Source organism: Perna viridis, chromosome 4 (genome assembly GCF_037379345.1).
Source record: "Perna viridis isolate PV_CMFRI_1.1 ecotype Kerala chromosome 4, ASM3737934v1, whole genome shotgun sequence".
NCBI lineage: Eukaryota > Metazoa > Mollusca > Bivalvia > Mytilida > Mytilidae > Perna > Perna viridis.
The window spans coordinates 36,562,616-36,578,926 of record NC_142448.1 but is presented as its reverse complement, the minus strand read 5'-3'; the positions used below and the strand labels follow the sequence as shown (position 1 = coordinate 36,578,926).

General features: G+C 33.8%; 2 protein-coding genes across 4 annotated transcripts in view; one reads left to right on the top strand and one right to left on the bottom strand.

Moving 5' to 3' along the window:
• The window catches only part of LOC148619947 (uncharacterized), a 48,812-nt gene extending 35,668 nt beyond the window's left edge, over nt 1-13,144 (bottom strand). The window contains exons 1-2 of one of the 3 annotated variants that reach the window (XM_088580398.1): nt 13,126-13,144; nt 112-186 (exon numbers count right to left, since the gene is read on the bottom strand). Coding sequence is in view for 1 of the 3 variants with exons in the window: in XM_088580395.1 (XP_088436521.1) it covers nt 112-186; nt 8,263-8,292 (105 nt within the window). In the remaining 2 variants the exon portion in view is untranslated. Of the gene's footprint in view, nt 1-111; nt 187-8,097; nt 8,210-8,262; nt 8,497-13,125 lie in introns of those variants that run through there. The other 2 variants (XM_088580395.1, XM_088580396.1) reach the window with 2 other exon arrangements.
• Nucleotides 13,145-13,305: 161 nt separating this feature from the next.
• On the top strand, nt 13,306-14,030 carry LOC148619946 (uncharacterized). The gene has a single exon (XM_088580394.1). The coding sequence runs from the start codon at nt 13,339-13,341 to the stop codon at nt 13,975-13,977; it is 639 nt and encodes a 212-aa protein (XP_088436520.1). The 5' UTR covers nt 13,306-13,338; the 3' UTR covers nt 13,978-14,030.
• The last annotated feature ends 2,281 nt before the right edge of the window (nt 14,031-16,311 follow it).

The following is a 16,311-nucleotide window of genomic DNA, read 5'->3' as shown; positions in this document are numbered from 1 at the left end:
CTTCAGCCATATTATATTTCTGTGCATCAAACTCCATTGTATACTTGAAGACGTTTTCCATTCTGCTGTCCTACTATATTAATGCTGATGGTTTATAGTAAAATAGTTTACCTTGTTTTCTTTGAAAAATGAGAGCGTTGTGCCATCAAGTATACTCCATACTTTTGTCTTCTTTCCGGGAATTTTCTGATGAAATAAAAAACAGTTCACTAACAGTGATATGGGATATTTTGATATTTTGAAATTAAAAAAAAATACAGATGAATTGTAATGTTTGTTTGTTGGGGTTTAACGTCCGAGCAGCAATATTTCAGCTATATTCAGACGATGAACATGAAATTGATGATAAAATGAACATGAAATGATGATGAAATGAAAAAGGGTTGGGACAAAAGGACAATGGGGTCGACAAATTTTGATTGCCACTGGAAATAGGGAGAGGTGGGTAGGGTCGGGCAATTTAGCCTCCTGTGACGGAGCCCTATGGTTCCTACTCCTATCAAATACCACAGTAGGGTTCTTTAACGTGCGAGGAACGTGGCATCTTTCCCAACACGGTGCACCACTATGGTTTGTGGTCAGGTTTTCCGTATTGTAGCCTGACAACCCCAGCATGTAACACGCCAGGGGTACCCCATTCAACCACCTGGGGCACACATCCCAGTTGCTCTGTGGGCAGAGCGCCCTAGCCCCCGGCTAGGGTTCTGAGCACTATTTAGTCGCCTTTTACGACAAGCTTAGCGCTGCTGCAGGCCTATTCTTTTAACACCCGGACCTGCACGTCTGACTATTTAATGAAACATCAAACAGACGCTAGTAAGAGTATTTCAACGACTACATTCGTTTCACTAGTGAATCTGAAATTTTATCGTAATATTGAAGAGCACATGGTTTGACGATACTCCTGATTGTGAATCAAATAAAGCAGCATGTTATGAACTATGGCGTTATTGATAAAGAAAAAATAAAAAGGAAATTTCACTAAAACACTCACTGCCATTCAGTATTTCAAACATGATATACATACAAAAAACATATCTTCCGATATGAAACGCATGACATTACGAAGTACCGTGTAAAGTGAAGCACATGTACATGTACAAGCATAACAAATGATGTAAATACAGAAACAATCATAAACCGAACTACTAGTATTTCCGGTTTACCCTCGACCTCGGATTACTCGAACCTCAGATAACTCGAACATTTTTGCATGGTCCTTTCGACTTCGACTTAACGAGGTCCTTATTGTGCTAACTCACAGAAGCAAAACCCGTCAATTAGGTAGGCCACCCCACATTATTCTGACTCCCCAGCAAATAATCCGACGTTGGGAGGACGTTGTCACAACGTAATACTTTACGTCGTCGCAACGTTATATTACTACGTTATTTCAACTCCATGCGTCAGTTTCACAAAAAGTCGTAAGTGTGAAATTGATCGTAAATCATGATGTCACAATGCTATTTTAGTTTATGACGTCATTACTTCCGATCAATTTTACACTTCCGACTTTGTGTGAAACTGACGCCAGGGTACGTGAAAACGACCATCCACACAACGTCGTCACAATGTCATATTGGTATTGAAGTTGTCTCAATGTCATGCAATGATGAACAAAAAATTGATTCATTTTATGTATGTTTTGCATCTATAATAAACAGAGAATAAGATAATGAAAACTTAATATTTTATTTGTATTGATGTACAACAATTTTCTCCAATCAAACAAGTTAAACAAGCAAGATGTCAGCAGTTTATCATAATTCATCTTTAGAAAAATTGGATGAATCATGCGAATTAAATGTTCATGTGCAGCACTTGGTTTCTACATCCATAACTTTTCTAAATTGTTTCTTCTAAATCTTCTTCCCATTTCTAAAGTTGAAAATATAAATTGTTATAAACAGATGTATGTTTCTGTTTAAAACTATTCATTGATATAAATGAACATATTTAAATATCATACTATGTGATTGATTCTAATTCATTACATGCACTGGTATGTGATGAATGGGCATTTCTTCTATAGATGTATTCGGCTCAGATTTTAGTAGGACACTACGGTATTTTTAAAAACAAAACTTATAATTTGAAAAAAAATAAGATCACAATAATACAATATTAATTGCATATAGCAGAAACATTGATCAGCAAAATAGAATAGAAACAAGTGTCCCAATATGTCAGAAAACAAACAACTTTATGAAACTAAATACACATCTGTAAACAGAAAGAACTCCTACTGATATCTAATTTACTTCACATGTATATAATGACCATGCAGGTGGTAAGATAAAAAGGTGAAGTGCATTGACGTTATTCCATAATTCACTTATATAAATACTGCCACATTGGTTAGTCGTTATGTTATCAAGATTGTAGTTGTAGGATAGGTTTTATGTTTGACCCCGTTTATAAAATGGGGAATTTTTTATCTTATAAGAGGACGGAGTAAACCCCCGGTTATTTGAATGTTATCCTGCAATGAGGTTATTTGTAAAACGAATAAAGGTATACGGTTATTTTTTTTGCTGTATCCGTACATTAGCGGGTTATCGACTTTCTGGCTCCTCCCACTCATGTGATCGCCGGAACTACTTTTTTCTGGTATGCGTAAATTAATCATGGCCGCCACCATAGATACGATATCAACAAATTGCGATTGCATATCCGGTTAATCTTTTTTTTTCTGTTTTGTTATGTTTTCACCTGAATGAAATAAAAGATTTTATGTAAACCAAATAATGATTTTTTTTTTGGTATTATTTTCACCTTCATATATATGGCAAATCCCAAATCTCGTTCAGATTTGATTCATTATCAGTTTGCAGACGACTTCCCCTGTCATTTCAGTCATGTCGGACTCGGAGCCAGAGTGTCCGTCACAATTTAACATAAACTGGTCCCCACTTAAAGAAATTGAAACATTACAATATGATAAAACTCTTGAAGCGACAAATGACCAGGAATCTGTTATGTTCTTGGATTTATTACTGCCTAAACCCCAAGATAATGAATCAGAGGAACACTACATTACAAATATTTCAAATCCAAAGGAAACTAGTGCACAAATTTCACTCCTGAACTCTACTGCCATATACCAAACGGAAACAAGTCAGCTTCCACCTTCCTCGCGAAATTCAAAACTTTAATGTTCTTAAAATCGACTTTACAACATTCAAAATATTTGTATTTATTGCAGTTCATTTTACTTATTTGTCTCTTGGAATGAAATGAATTTTGATACATTGCTTATTTTCTTCAAACAACAGACGGATTATATGGTGCGGATTGAATTTCAATATTTACTGAGTCATGCGCCATGCGTATTAATATTATTCTTCGGGTTTAACGATCGGGGCTCCTCAGGGGATATGCATTTTAAAATTTTATTTTAAATATGTACATACGCACAAAATTATTAATATAACAGGATAAAAACAATATAGGTACAATGTCGAAAATTATTGAAGATATGTGTATTCGGCATGGAAAGGGGAAATAGCTCGGCGGAGCCTCGCGTTTCCTACCCGTTCCGTCGCCTCATCACATATCTTCAATAATTTTCGACAATGTACCTATATTGTATATGTTTACGCGTTTGTAATAGTATGTGTAATATATACTCGCAAGTGCTAAAACTTGGTTAGACTCTTTGATACCGATTCTGTCTTTCTTTAGACTTTAAGTTCCCTTAGACAGCTTAGTCTGTAATATAATGAAGGGCAAACGTCCAAAAAGTAATTAAATTTCCTGCACTTCTTCCCCCTTAAATTGTCTTCATTAAATGATCTGTGCTAAGCATCGTACTTGTGTACATATGAGTACCCCTTTTCTATAAATAACAAACGGTTTGATAAAAAAACTAATTATTTACACAATATGTGAAATATATGTGTCAAATATATACTCTATTTAAATGAACATTATAATAACTTACGTATCTCCAATAAATCGAATAAATCTGTTCTATAATCAAGTTTTCTGCTCATTCCTCACGATCGGCATTTGTTTACATCTTTAAATTTGAACAGAGCGGGACATAGGAAAGCGCATCTGCAGGGCGAGTTGAAATGGGCGGTGAATTTGAAATTGTTGAAAAAATATGATTTATTACCTTTATGCAATATTCTACACCACTCAAAACTGTTACAATTACTTTGCAATCATTTTAATTAACTATTATTAGTTTGCAGCTATTTTATTACAAACATAACTTTTCTGCCATTTTTTAAAAATTTTATCATTTTTTATACATTTTTAAAACAAGATTAAGTCTTTTTTTTTTTTAAATATTTAAGAGATTTTTTGCAATGTAGTAAATGATCCATTTCTTACTCTTTTGATAATGCTTTAATATGCAAATGGAAAAGTGAAGTATTACGGATTTATTACGTTGTCACAAAGTTATAAAATGTTACGTTGTGAATTGGTAATACTTTTACGTTGTCAATACGTCATAGAATGTTACGTTGTCCATTGGTTTAACTTTTACGCGAAGTGGACGTAATCATACGATGTTGTCACAACATTATATGATTAAGTAATAGAATTACGGGCACGCAACGTTGTGATGACGTATTTTCACGATATTACGTAGTCATGACCAATCCCCGACGTCGGCACAACGTTGTGTGTTTGCTGGGTCTGAGCAACCAGTCGTCACTCTGTTCCGTAAATATCACTTGATGGACGGAGAAGCAAAAAAAAAGTTTATTAATGAAGTCTTTGGTGTGACTCGGTCGGGATTCTAACAAACAACCACCCCGCGCTCATGGAGTCTCGCATGCTATCCTGAGAATACTGAAGTGGTAATATTTCAAAATATTCATACATAGCTAAATACGTTATGAATTTGTTAATGAATTCCCATTTCATTTTTTTTTCATTTTGGCGAAAGTGCTATACTGGTTAAAATATATTATTGATCGGATTTTTCTTACCGTATAATGTTATTTTGGCTATAAACATAATGTTTACTCGGCCATTTAAACTTGCCTTTAATTTTATACAACCAATTATAAATTCTATTGGAATCAGAACTTAAATACGTAAACAAACAAGGCTGAAAGTTTTATACGCCCTTTTTGTCGACCGTCTGTCTGTCCGTTCGTGTATGTCGGACACAAATCATTAACCTTTTTGTGCTATAGCGCACACTTTTTAGGGATGGATTCAGGATTCAGGTAAGAAGGGATGAACAATACAGAAAAAAAAAAGAAATCTGGGCCAAGCGGACCAAAGGGGGATCGTACCTTGGGTCCATTCCTATGAATCCGTGCCTGTTTTATGTCAACAAGATAAAATGGGCAAATGGGCGGACATTTTGTGTCGAACAGATAAAAAGAACTTCTTCATAATCAGCACTTGAGTTTTAGTCCCTCTTGATTAAGTTTAAACGCGAAAAGCAAGCATTCTCTGACTTATGATGCTATACATGTATGTGTAAATGTAACTGTATGTACACGTATAATTTATATCTGTACACAGGTAATTATACTTACCTGTGTATACCTGATATATGAGATGACAAAGGACTTAAACTATAGACATTTTATCTTCCGTGTGTCATTGAAAAATTAAGTTTTCTTCCCCAATGAAAACTTAACACCAAAATCGTTGAAACATGACGGGGATTTTTAGTAAATACATTATACCACTTGAATAGTTGAATACCGCATTGAATTCAACCTTTGGTTTATCACAATAAAACTGTTTAAATAGCTGGAGTAATCGTTTCCTACTCTTTGTCATGCGTACATATAGGACATATATAAGACGCATGTTTTTTTTTTAAGCGGAACTTTATTCACTCTTGTAAATACGTCCTACATTCTTGTAAAACGATTATACAATATTGTATTGAAAAAACTTAGAAAGGAATAAGAAGGTTAAGCTGTATTATGCTACATTACATGTACATGTATTTAACCTAAAAGTCAACTGTGTAGACTTTCTCCATGAGGTTCCAAATTATTTTACGAACGGATTACCCGAAAAATTGAGTAATGATTCTCCCCAAAAATACAAAAGATCAAGTACACTACAAGAACTAGTTCTATCATAGATACGCAGATCCCAAGGGAGCTACCTTATGCTCGAACAGTTTGGATGATTACAATGAAAAAAATGAAGAAAATAAAGTAGAGTGCCCCATGTCCCTTTAGGTCATTTCTGTGTCTGCAATGGGCAGTTAAGATACTATCTGTTAAAGGGGACCGTTTAGAGTACACAAGACCAAATTTAATAAATGTTCAACTCGGTAAACAGCTGTTGAAACAATAGCATAACCTCAGTGGGAATACACCATAAAACTTCAATTATCTCTACCTAAAGAGTGGCGGATCCAGAGTTTTATGTAAAGGGGAGGGGCAAAAAAAATTTCTGGACAGGACCACCGGTGATGATCACGAAATGATCCGAATTTGCTAGGGGGTTTGGGACAATGCCCCCCCCCCAGAAAATTTTGAAATATTAAACCTCAAATCCTGTATTCTGAGGATATCTTCAACAAATTTTCAATTGTTCTTAAAAATTGCATTTTTTTACGGGGGCGGCGGGCCCCCGTCCCCCTCTGGATCCGCCACTGCGAAACCTAGAAGTTTTCTTTATTGAATTAAAAGTGATGCAAAACGGCATCATGGAAAAAACAACAACCACCAACTCTTCTCTATAAATACACCTTCTACAACGTAAAATACGACTAGCTCTAAAATGTAAGCTTAGGCATTAATAAACAATAAATAAATTGTCTGTTTCCTGCTACCCTGTTTTGTGTCTACCATAAACGTCTTATGGTCATTTTGGCTAAAATTAATGCCTAGATTGTCTCCCCATTAACATATTAATGTGAAATGTGTTTTTTTTTTAATAAAAAAATATTGCCATATCTACCTACCTTTTTTTTTCTTGCTGGTTAGTCTAATCGAAAGGTCAAACCAACATTTATTAACCTAAGCAACTACGAAAAAGTAGGTGTGGAGAAACACAAAGTAGCCAATTGCGAAGAAAATTCGACGTGAATGTTATCGGACTTTTTTCTAGGAATATTGTTTGATAAATAATTATCGGCACGTGTACGTTAGGGTTATCTCCCGTTTATTTTATCACAAATCCAGAATATCACTAAATATTCTTTTTTTCTTAGAACTAAGAGATAGCCAACTTGTAAAAATGTACTAAGTCTGATATATATAATACAACAATGCATTTAATAACTTGAACTTTGACTCTTTATCGCCGTTACAAACAAAAATGTCAGTTAAGGAAAATTTCCGTTCAATTTAGACAATTCATAATCTAAGGACAGAAATAAGATGGGTCAGGAAACCTAGATTTCTGATAATTCAGAAGGACCCTTTCACTCGTTCTTAGTTTGAATAAGGAGTATTGAAACATATCAGGCGTGGATTTATAGGGGCGGCCGCGGACCCGTCAAATGCCGAAATGCCCTGTTTGTATTGTCTATAATTATTAGTCGATTGTAGCGTAACCGTGGTTACACTAACTTGTAATGAACTTAAGGTTTCAGAATGTTTTAACGCACTGAAAAGTGCTGAATTTCAGAAAATTTATAATCCATAATCAAAGAAATAACTTCTTTCCAAACTCATCCCGACTTCTGACGTTGGCATCATTTGAATCTGGTCAATGACTGCATGCTATTTTTTAAATTACGGCTTTGTCAATGGTTCATTGTCATTTTTGTCTTCCCTTTTCATTTTCTTTCAAATTAAAATCAAAATAGTTGCTCACGACATGAAACTTTTTACTGATAGAAATAACTTTATACCCTTCCCTATACACAACATTCCTTTTGTGACGACTTGGATTCAAGACAACTAAAATACTCTGAATTTTAACACGTAAAAATCGGCTAAATTTTAACGGGATAATTTTGTAAAAAATAATTTACAAAAATAATAATCATCGATAAATCACACCTGATGTTCGACCGAAAATGCAGCGCGATATCAGACACCATCCTATTTGGGTCCGACAAAAACTGTCCCATTCCCAAAAGAGCTTGAAACAAGTATGTAGTCATTGCGGATTTAGTGAAATTTCACTCTTGCTTAAACTATAACTCTTTACCTATTTGTGTACACATTCACACACAATGTCCACAAAGGAGAATAACATCAGTATAAAACTATAACAGTCATTGAAAGTCCTAGCTCAACTATATTATGACAAAATATAAAGGATACGCATTAGTAAATATTTAATATCTATAGATATAAATGACTAAACACTTACGGAAGGCTTTTCTAAAATCCCTTCCATCATGTTCCGTCAAAAACAGTCTCCTTCATAAAAACAAACTAAAATTCCGTTGTGCCTAAGTACGTTCGATACATAAAGTCAACTTAACAATTTACTATTCAAATTTATGACAAGAACTGAACTTCGTGTGTATAAATATTTAGGGAATAACTTCCTCATCATAAATTTTGACAAGAGTTATCCACTCTTGATGTGACAGTTAAGAAAATGCCCAGCATGTTAACTACCTTGGCAAAAGACTCAGTTTAAATGCACTTCACAATAAATTGAATCCTTATTCGATATTAATTTCTAATTTTTACATCCGCGTATCAGACTGAACATCTATTGTAATACTTTTATAATATGTTCATTACAATTTAAAATTCCTTGTACGTGTATTTAAGTAAAATTTTGTAAAAAAAGACACAAAAGCATAATTATTGAAATTAAAATAAGCCCTATTTAAATATGTTGATAAAAAAAACACATTAAATCCATGACAGTTGAAAAGGGAAACTTTTCGAGTACACCCGAAAACAAAGTTGGCACATTTTTGTTATTATATAGGAATTTTAATACAGAATACCCTGCAAAACCCAGACATTTATTGTACTGAACCGAAATTAACTTCACTGATCAGAGCATGTATTGCAGATCCAAGCAGTCACCCTTATCATCGAAAAGTCTGGTTGATTATAAGGTAAAAAATTTAAAAAAAAAACCCTTTCCACATGCACACAAACCCACACTAAGGTAAGTACCTGAGCGACGTCACTTTTTGGAATTTCTGGATCCGACACTGCATTGGCAGTAGCACTAAAGACAAAACTGCACTCTGCGTATTAGTAAGTGCTTTTTTATTTAACAGTATTACATGCTATTTTTATTAACGTGCACATTGAACTGTTAAAAAACATAATTGATACCCCTTTAAACCTATAAGTAAGCAATAACAAATACATGATTGTACTTGTAAACTTGAGAGATGCACCTTTGATATAAGAGCTACTTCGCTATAATAAAACTTATAATAAAGGATCTATACGATTATTGAGTTATGCAACAATATATCGTAGACTGAAATGCATACTTATAAAGTTTTATTAAATGCTTAGATGTTGTTACCCCTATCCCTGAACATTTGGAGCTATAATGAACATCTGGAGCTATAATCCCAAAGTTCAATAAGAACCTTAAATAACATGGTTTACTATTATTATTTTTTTAGAATCGTACACGTTACTCGTGCTTTTGTTATGCCTGTTTTAGTCCTTGTCTGTCCCTTAAATTCATAAACGTTAACGGTTCAGAATATGACCTCAAATAAATCCTATTCTTGCTTTTGTGATGATATAGAACATTGCTGAATAATATCAATCATAAAGATTCATATGTTTTTTTTAATGACTTGGAGTTATAGTAACATAATGTTTCTTTTCGATCCATTGTTTGGCCTTTTTCAAAATGATTAGGGTCATAACCACAAAAATCAACATTAAATTTCCTATTGCCGTTTGGATCTTGGTTGTAAAGTTTGATCAAGATCAACTTATGAATGTAAAGGCATGTTGATAAATTCATAATCGGATTTAAAACAAGGGGGGTGTGTGCCCACGTAAACAAAAAAATGTTTTTTTCTTTTAAGGAGGTACATGTAGATCTAGGGTAAGGGACATAACTCTTGAAATCCGTGATATGTTTGAATCATTGTCAATTTCAAAGCCTTTCAAGCTTTCATTTGAAACGGTATGAAATCAGTCCAAGTTACGTTAAGGTTACAAACCACCAATTCAACCAATGAGCATTTGGAACGTACGCAAAAATAGTCCTACGCAGAAATTACCCCTGTTCCTCATAGTGCTGTGAAAAAAGTTCTCATCCTATTTAAAAAAAATTAAACAGTTTCTGAAAGGAAATACATTTCTGTACATTTTGTAGGTGCATTTTGCTTCTTGTGATTTGAAGTCTAATCTCCATAATGGTTTCTAAATATACCCCTATCTTGTGAAAAACTGGGATTTCCCATGCTATTTATAGACCCTTCACGTCCGGTGACCAGTACTGCAGTGCAAGTCTGCTAACCCCACATGCCATTCTGAGGATTGTGAGCTGACATATGTAGAATCATGCTGATATATAGTCCTCTGCAGGTTAAAGTTAAGGTAAAGTCCAGAGAAGCCATTGAATATTGTCAAATTAGCATAGAAGCCTATGAGAAGTGGAATTAGTGGTTTCTAGCTTGAAGCTGAAGCCGTGGCTAAATGAAAAGTTTCTTGGAATAGCTTTAGACTACTTGAAGATCTTGTAAACTTTGCCATGAGAGGAATACACTACAAAACTCCTTCAAAATATGCATTTTTTTTTTAGTTATTGGTCCAAATTATGGAAAATTGGTCTTTTTGGTTGATTTTTATGTCCTATCTTGTAAAAAGTGTAGAAAATTTAGTAAAAATATCAAATATTAAACTTTGAGGGCTATATTTACCTCAATGTGGTAATCAGCACTTGAAATCAAGTTTTGTGTAGATTTGAGCAAAAATTTGGTTAGAAATGAGGAAAAACTCACTTTCATTACTGCGGTTAAATTTAAAGATTTAGGGTTTTTGATATGTGATCAAGAAAAAGGTGGAGGCATGTCAGATATAATTTTTTTTAAAATAGACCAATTTTTCATAAAATGATTACTTTTAAGGGCTATCTCTTTATTAATATTGTTAAAAAACAAGTCACGATTGATTTTTTTTATTTGAAAAGTCAGAAAAAGTTCTTTGCAAATATTTAATGCATTTAAGTATGGTAGAATATTGTCACTTTTTTGCTCCCGCAACTTGGTTACCCTATATTTAAAAATAAAATATTTTAAAAAGTGCTCGTCACATTTCACTGAAACTTTGCAAATGCATTCAGTATGTGTATAGGAAGATACTTGTATAGTTATTTATTTTTTCTAAGACAGAAAGTGACTCTTAATGCTGACATGATATTGATGTAAAATGGAGAATTCAAACACTCCATTGATTTGTAAGAGGTGTGTCCCTTGCCCTAGGTCTACCTCCTTAATATTGTTTTAATTGTACAACTGTGAAAATGTTCACAAAGCAATACAGTTCGTTAGTTTATCGAACATATATTCATTTTGAGCATTGTATTATTATCACAAGTAAGCATGGATAAGATGCCATTTTCCTTGAGGAAAAGCATTGGGCCCCTAATTTTGGTCTCTCTTTTGTGAAATTCTCTGGACCTGCTACTGAAGATTTGCTCAAATCAACTGAATTTCTGCTGATATTCATTTCTAGTTTGAAGCAATTTTACTCCATAAAAAACCCTGATAATCTCCATGTACAAATATATACATGTACATATATCATATAATAAATGCTCATATTGAACATCGAGAACGAGAATGAGAGTTCACGCGGTTGGACACCCATCTTTTGTAAGTTTGATAATTTGGTTGATTTCTTTCATTTTGGGGGCAAAAATTCAAAAGAAATAGCCTGGAACTTCCCGCTACTTTTCCAAAATTTGAGCCGATCCAGAGTTGCAAAATGAGTATTTATTTTAAAAAGCTACAATTGATTGTTTCTCTGCCAGGCTTGAGGAAATAAAGTAGAATACTGCAACCAGATTTCCCCTTTGTGACCTTATCTAAAGAAGTTATTACTCTTGGTTTCACAAATAGTTCAAGTTAAATTCCGAAGTAGAGAATATTATGCATGACAGCTTTTATTTTATGATTATAGGGTAATATAACTGTTGAATTATGTGATATTATTCACAGGTATTTATTATCTAGCTAGGCAACGTTGTTTTTTGTCTGATTATAGTACTTGTCAATGGGTTTCGAGGTTGCTACAGACGCGTGACCAATGCAGTAGTTATTTTCATGTTTATAATATTTTTTTGGTGGATACGTCTGTTTCCGCAACACTGATGGTTAAAAATAACATCTAATCAAGTAAAGGATTGAATTGCTTTAAAAATATGCAACTTAGGCCATCTGTTTAGGATTACTTAAAAAAACAGACACATAGATAGAAAATTTGACATTTATTGCTGAAATTGTTGAAATTCTTAAAAGTATTTGTACATGAAAATAAAATATAAATATAATAATAAATATAAAAAGACCCCTGGTATTATTTTTTTTTTCGAAATTTATAGCCATTTCAAATTAGTTTCTAAAAACTGATCAATGCCCACAAAATAAATCTGCACGATTGTCAGTAGGCCTATCATGATTTTGACAGTTAATTAAAAAAAAAAACAACACTTGTATATGTACTTATAAGTTATCATCAGTGTACGTCAGAGGAAGCAAGAGAACGAAGAAAAAAGTCTGGTGAAACATGAAGACATACCAGACGAAATAATTTGCTGTTCACAAGTTTCGGGAATCTGCTCAGAAACTTGTAAAAAAAATCCCCCATATCAGCAATTTCCGAAAAATGAATGGGGGTCAATACTTTATTTATTTTTGTTTTGTTTTGTTGGTTTTTTTCGTGTTAGTTACATAATTTTCTGTTGAAGGATAGACGAACATTGTCTAAAATGGCGGAGATGGAAAAGAATGAAAAGACCTTCATTTTGAAAGATTTTTTTTTTCAAGTGGAAGATCGACTTTACAACTAACAAATTACTGAAACTCAAAACAGTATCTTATCAACGCGCAGAGCAACTTTCACCTCAAAAGATAAAAAAAATCGCGAATTGAATCAATGTTTAATCTGGTAAATCTTATTGTTATGTGTTGTTTGTCACTTAAAAACCTTTAATGGGAAACACTGGTGTATAACATTGCTTAAACTTTTGTTCAAATTAATTTTCATGAACTTACCTTTCAATTCTTACCTTTAATTAAGTCATTCTCTAAAACCTCTTGCTGCAAATCATCATTAAAATACTAAAGGAAACACAAAATCAGAACGTCAACCATTTTTCCCGTACTTTCAACGTCAATTCTGTAGGGCTTTCTATCACGTCCGCGTTGCGAATTTAAAAGGGAGCACCTGCAAGACTTTCGTCATTCTTGTATTCTGACGTAGTCAAAGCAAGTTACCAAAGATGCCAGGAAGCCAAAGAAGCAGATCGAGGTCAAGATCCAGGTCAAGGAGTAGGTCTCCAGCCAAGAAAAGCCCAGTAAAGAAGGCAAGAAGGAAGTCACCAAAGAAGGGAGGAAAAGCAAAAGGAGGTGCCAAAAGACCAACAACTCTAGCAATGATTGTTACCGCCATCCAGGCTATGAAAAACAAGAAAGGATCATCATACCAAGCCATTAGAAAGTATATCCTTGCCAACAACAAGAATGTCAGCCAATCTCATCTTAAATCAGCCATGAAACTTGCCCTTGCCAGAGGTTTGAAAACCGGAGTTTTAGTGAGACCGAAATCATCCGCCAACGTTGTAGGAGCCATCGGTACCTTCCGTGTCGGTAAAGTTCCAACAGCTCCAAAGAAGAAGCCAGCAAAGGCAAAAAAGGCCAAGAGGTCAACAGCAAAAAAGAACAAGTCTAACAATGCCAAGCGTCGTAAGAGCACCGGAGGAAAGAAGAAGACCGTAAAGAAATCAACAAAGTCGAAGGCAAAGAAACCAAAGAAGTCACCAAAGAAAAAGAAGCCAGCAAAGAAAGCCGTCAAAAAATCCCCAAAGAAGAAGGCATCTAAGGCCAAGCCAAAAACAAAGAAAGCAGCAAAGTCCAAGTAAGGAACTGGAGATCTAACAGAAACAAACCAAAGGCCCTTTTAAGGGCCAACCAAACATTTCAAAAAGATTCTTAATTTTGAATGTGTAGTTACAATGTACATAAAACTGCTTGCGAAAATTTGAAAAAAAATATACATATTACCGATTGTTCATACTTTTCTGGAAAGAAACCTCAATTTTTTTTAGGATATAAATAATGTTCATGACTTTAAAAAGAAAATACTATTGACCGCTACATTCTATTGGAAAAAATACACTGAAGTCCTAAAACTGCAATAAATAATAATACATGTACAAACATAAGAACACTAAAAATTGGGTACGCGTGTGAAATCAGCCAGCACACTTTAAGTCTTAGCCCATCCCTTTACTCCAGCAGTGATAGAGGTTGTCTGGCAATCTATTTTCTGACTTGGTGCCATCTTGGGATATGGAGGAACGGAATTCCAACCTCTTACGTTGTAGGAGTACCCATCCCTCCAATAAAATTTAACCTGATGTTGCTGACAAATCCCTAGCTAGTCCATACTAAGTAATTCTTGTTTATTCTGCATTATTATTAATTTAGGAGTTAAATTATCGTGGATCTTTTTTCTTTAAATTGTGTAAGTTTGTATACCATGTTTTATTGACGCCATCAAGAAGATCCTGTCTTCAGTGTCCTGCTATACATTGACATGGATGGGCAGCACATACATGTGAAGACATGGTTCTTGTTTGGCCGTGTCGTTCTTACATTGTTAAATACAAAATATACATGATGATTTTGTACATTATACATGTAATAAATATATTATACGCAATCACACAATATTATTATCAAAAAGCTTTTAAGTGAATAGAAATTCTATGTTGACAAATTCCAAATTTTATGTGTCAGTGTAAGAATCAGACAGTGGGTGAAACATGATATGAAAAAAAAAACATTATTTTGATGTGTTAAATTGACTATTTGCACCATCGGAATGAAGGTAAAAAGACAAGATTTTCCATATCATTTTGGTTAATTGAGTTACAATTTCATTGAAATGCACAGAAAATAATCATTTCAAGGGCAGGTAACTCGTATATAATTTCATTGAAATGCACTGAAAATGAACATTTTCAAGGGCAGGTAACTCAGTCAAAACCTCATTTTTCTAACATTCCATTGAAAATTTTTAACCAATCTAGAGATGCAGAGATCAAATAATGGTCTGTTCAAATAGAGAAAGCATCCTTGAGTGAAATGATGTATTGTCAGATCGGTGGGGTTTTGACATGCATTTTTTTCCCATGTTGTCTGATTCATACAAATACCCATACTCTTAAAATGACATAGTCTGACTTTAGAGTCCTCTTAAAACATACAGACGTAGTTCTAGAAAAAAATGGGTGTGTCAAAATGATTAGTTGTTTAAAATGACTTAAGAATGAATACAAACATGTGTCAACTATGCCAGTGAATATAGTTGACACGTTTAACAATCAATTTTTATTTATAGTCTTTATCCATACTTGTCAACATTCAAACATGTTCATGGGGGTTTTACGCTTTAGTACATGTAAAATAAAATCATCATCAATCAATTGCGAGGTTGTTTTTTATAGTAGACTAAAGTGGTGGTCTACTTTAAAAACCCTTGCGTGAACCAAGAAAACCTTTCCAAGGACCTTAAAATTCATCAAATATAACGAGAATGGATATGGTGAATATGTCAAGGATACAGCAATCATACATGGATGAAAAATGTCAGCTCAAGGCCTCTATGGGTCTTCAATGAATGATGAGGAAACCAAGGATTTTATAGTCTACTATAAAATTATTGAGGAAACCCTAAAACAAAGTGCAAAAAGAGTTTTTGTTCAGCTTTTTTATGGCAAAACAAATCATATGCAATATTTATTTATATCTTGGATTGTTGTGTGGGTACATAGTTCATGGTCTATTGAAGACAAATCAATAGTTTGTTTCATCTTGGTTAAAAGTGTCAGAGGATGCAGAAAAGCAAGTTCAAAGCTATACAGAATAATAGCGGAAATGAGTCATTTATTATCTCCCTTTGATGATGAAATTGCAATACATTTCATATAATTTATACGTCAAATTACTGACAATTAAAATAGAAATGAATGCTATTTCTGCAGATAAGATAAAATTTTAAATCAGATTTCATGGAAAGGCTTGTGTATCTTTTTCCACCATGATTCTTTCAGAGAATAGCAATTAAAGAAATATATAATGCATCAAGGTTTTTTCGGGATCTTTTTGGATTAATTTCTTAGTATACATATACAAATTCATAATTTAATGTCTTGGTCACTTGTCTCCCCCACCCCCTCCACCCCATACCT

What these genes read in the sequence shown, in the direction of transcription:
- LOC148619946 (XM_088580394.1), top strand. Translation starts at nt 13,339, where the DNA reads ATGCCAGGAAGCCAAAGAAGCAGATCGAGGTCAAGATCCAGGTCAAGG.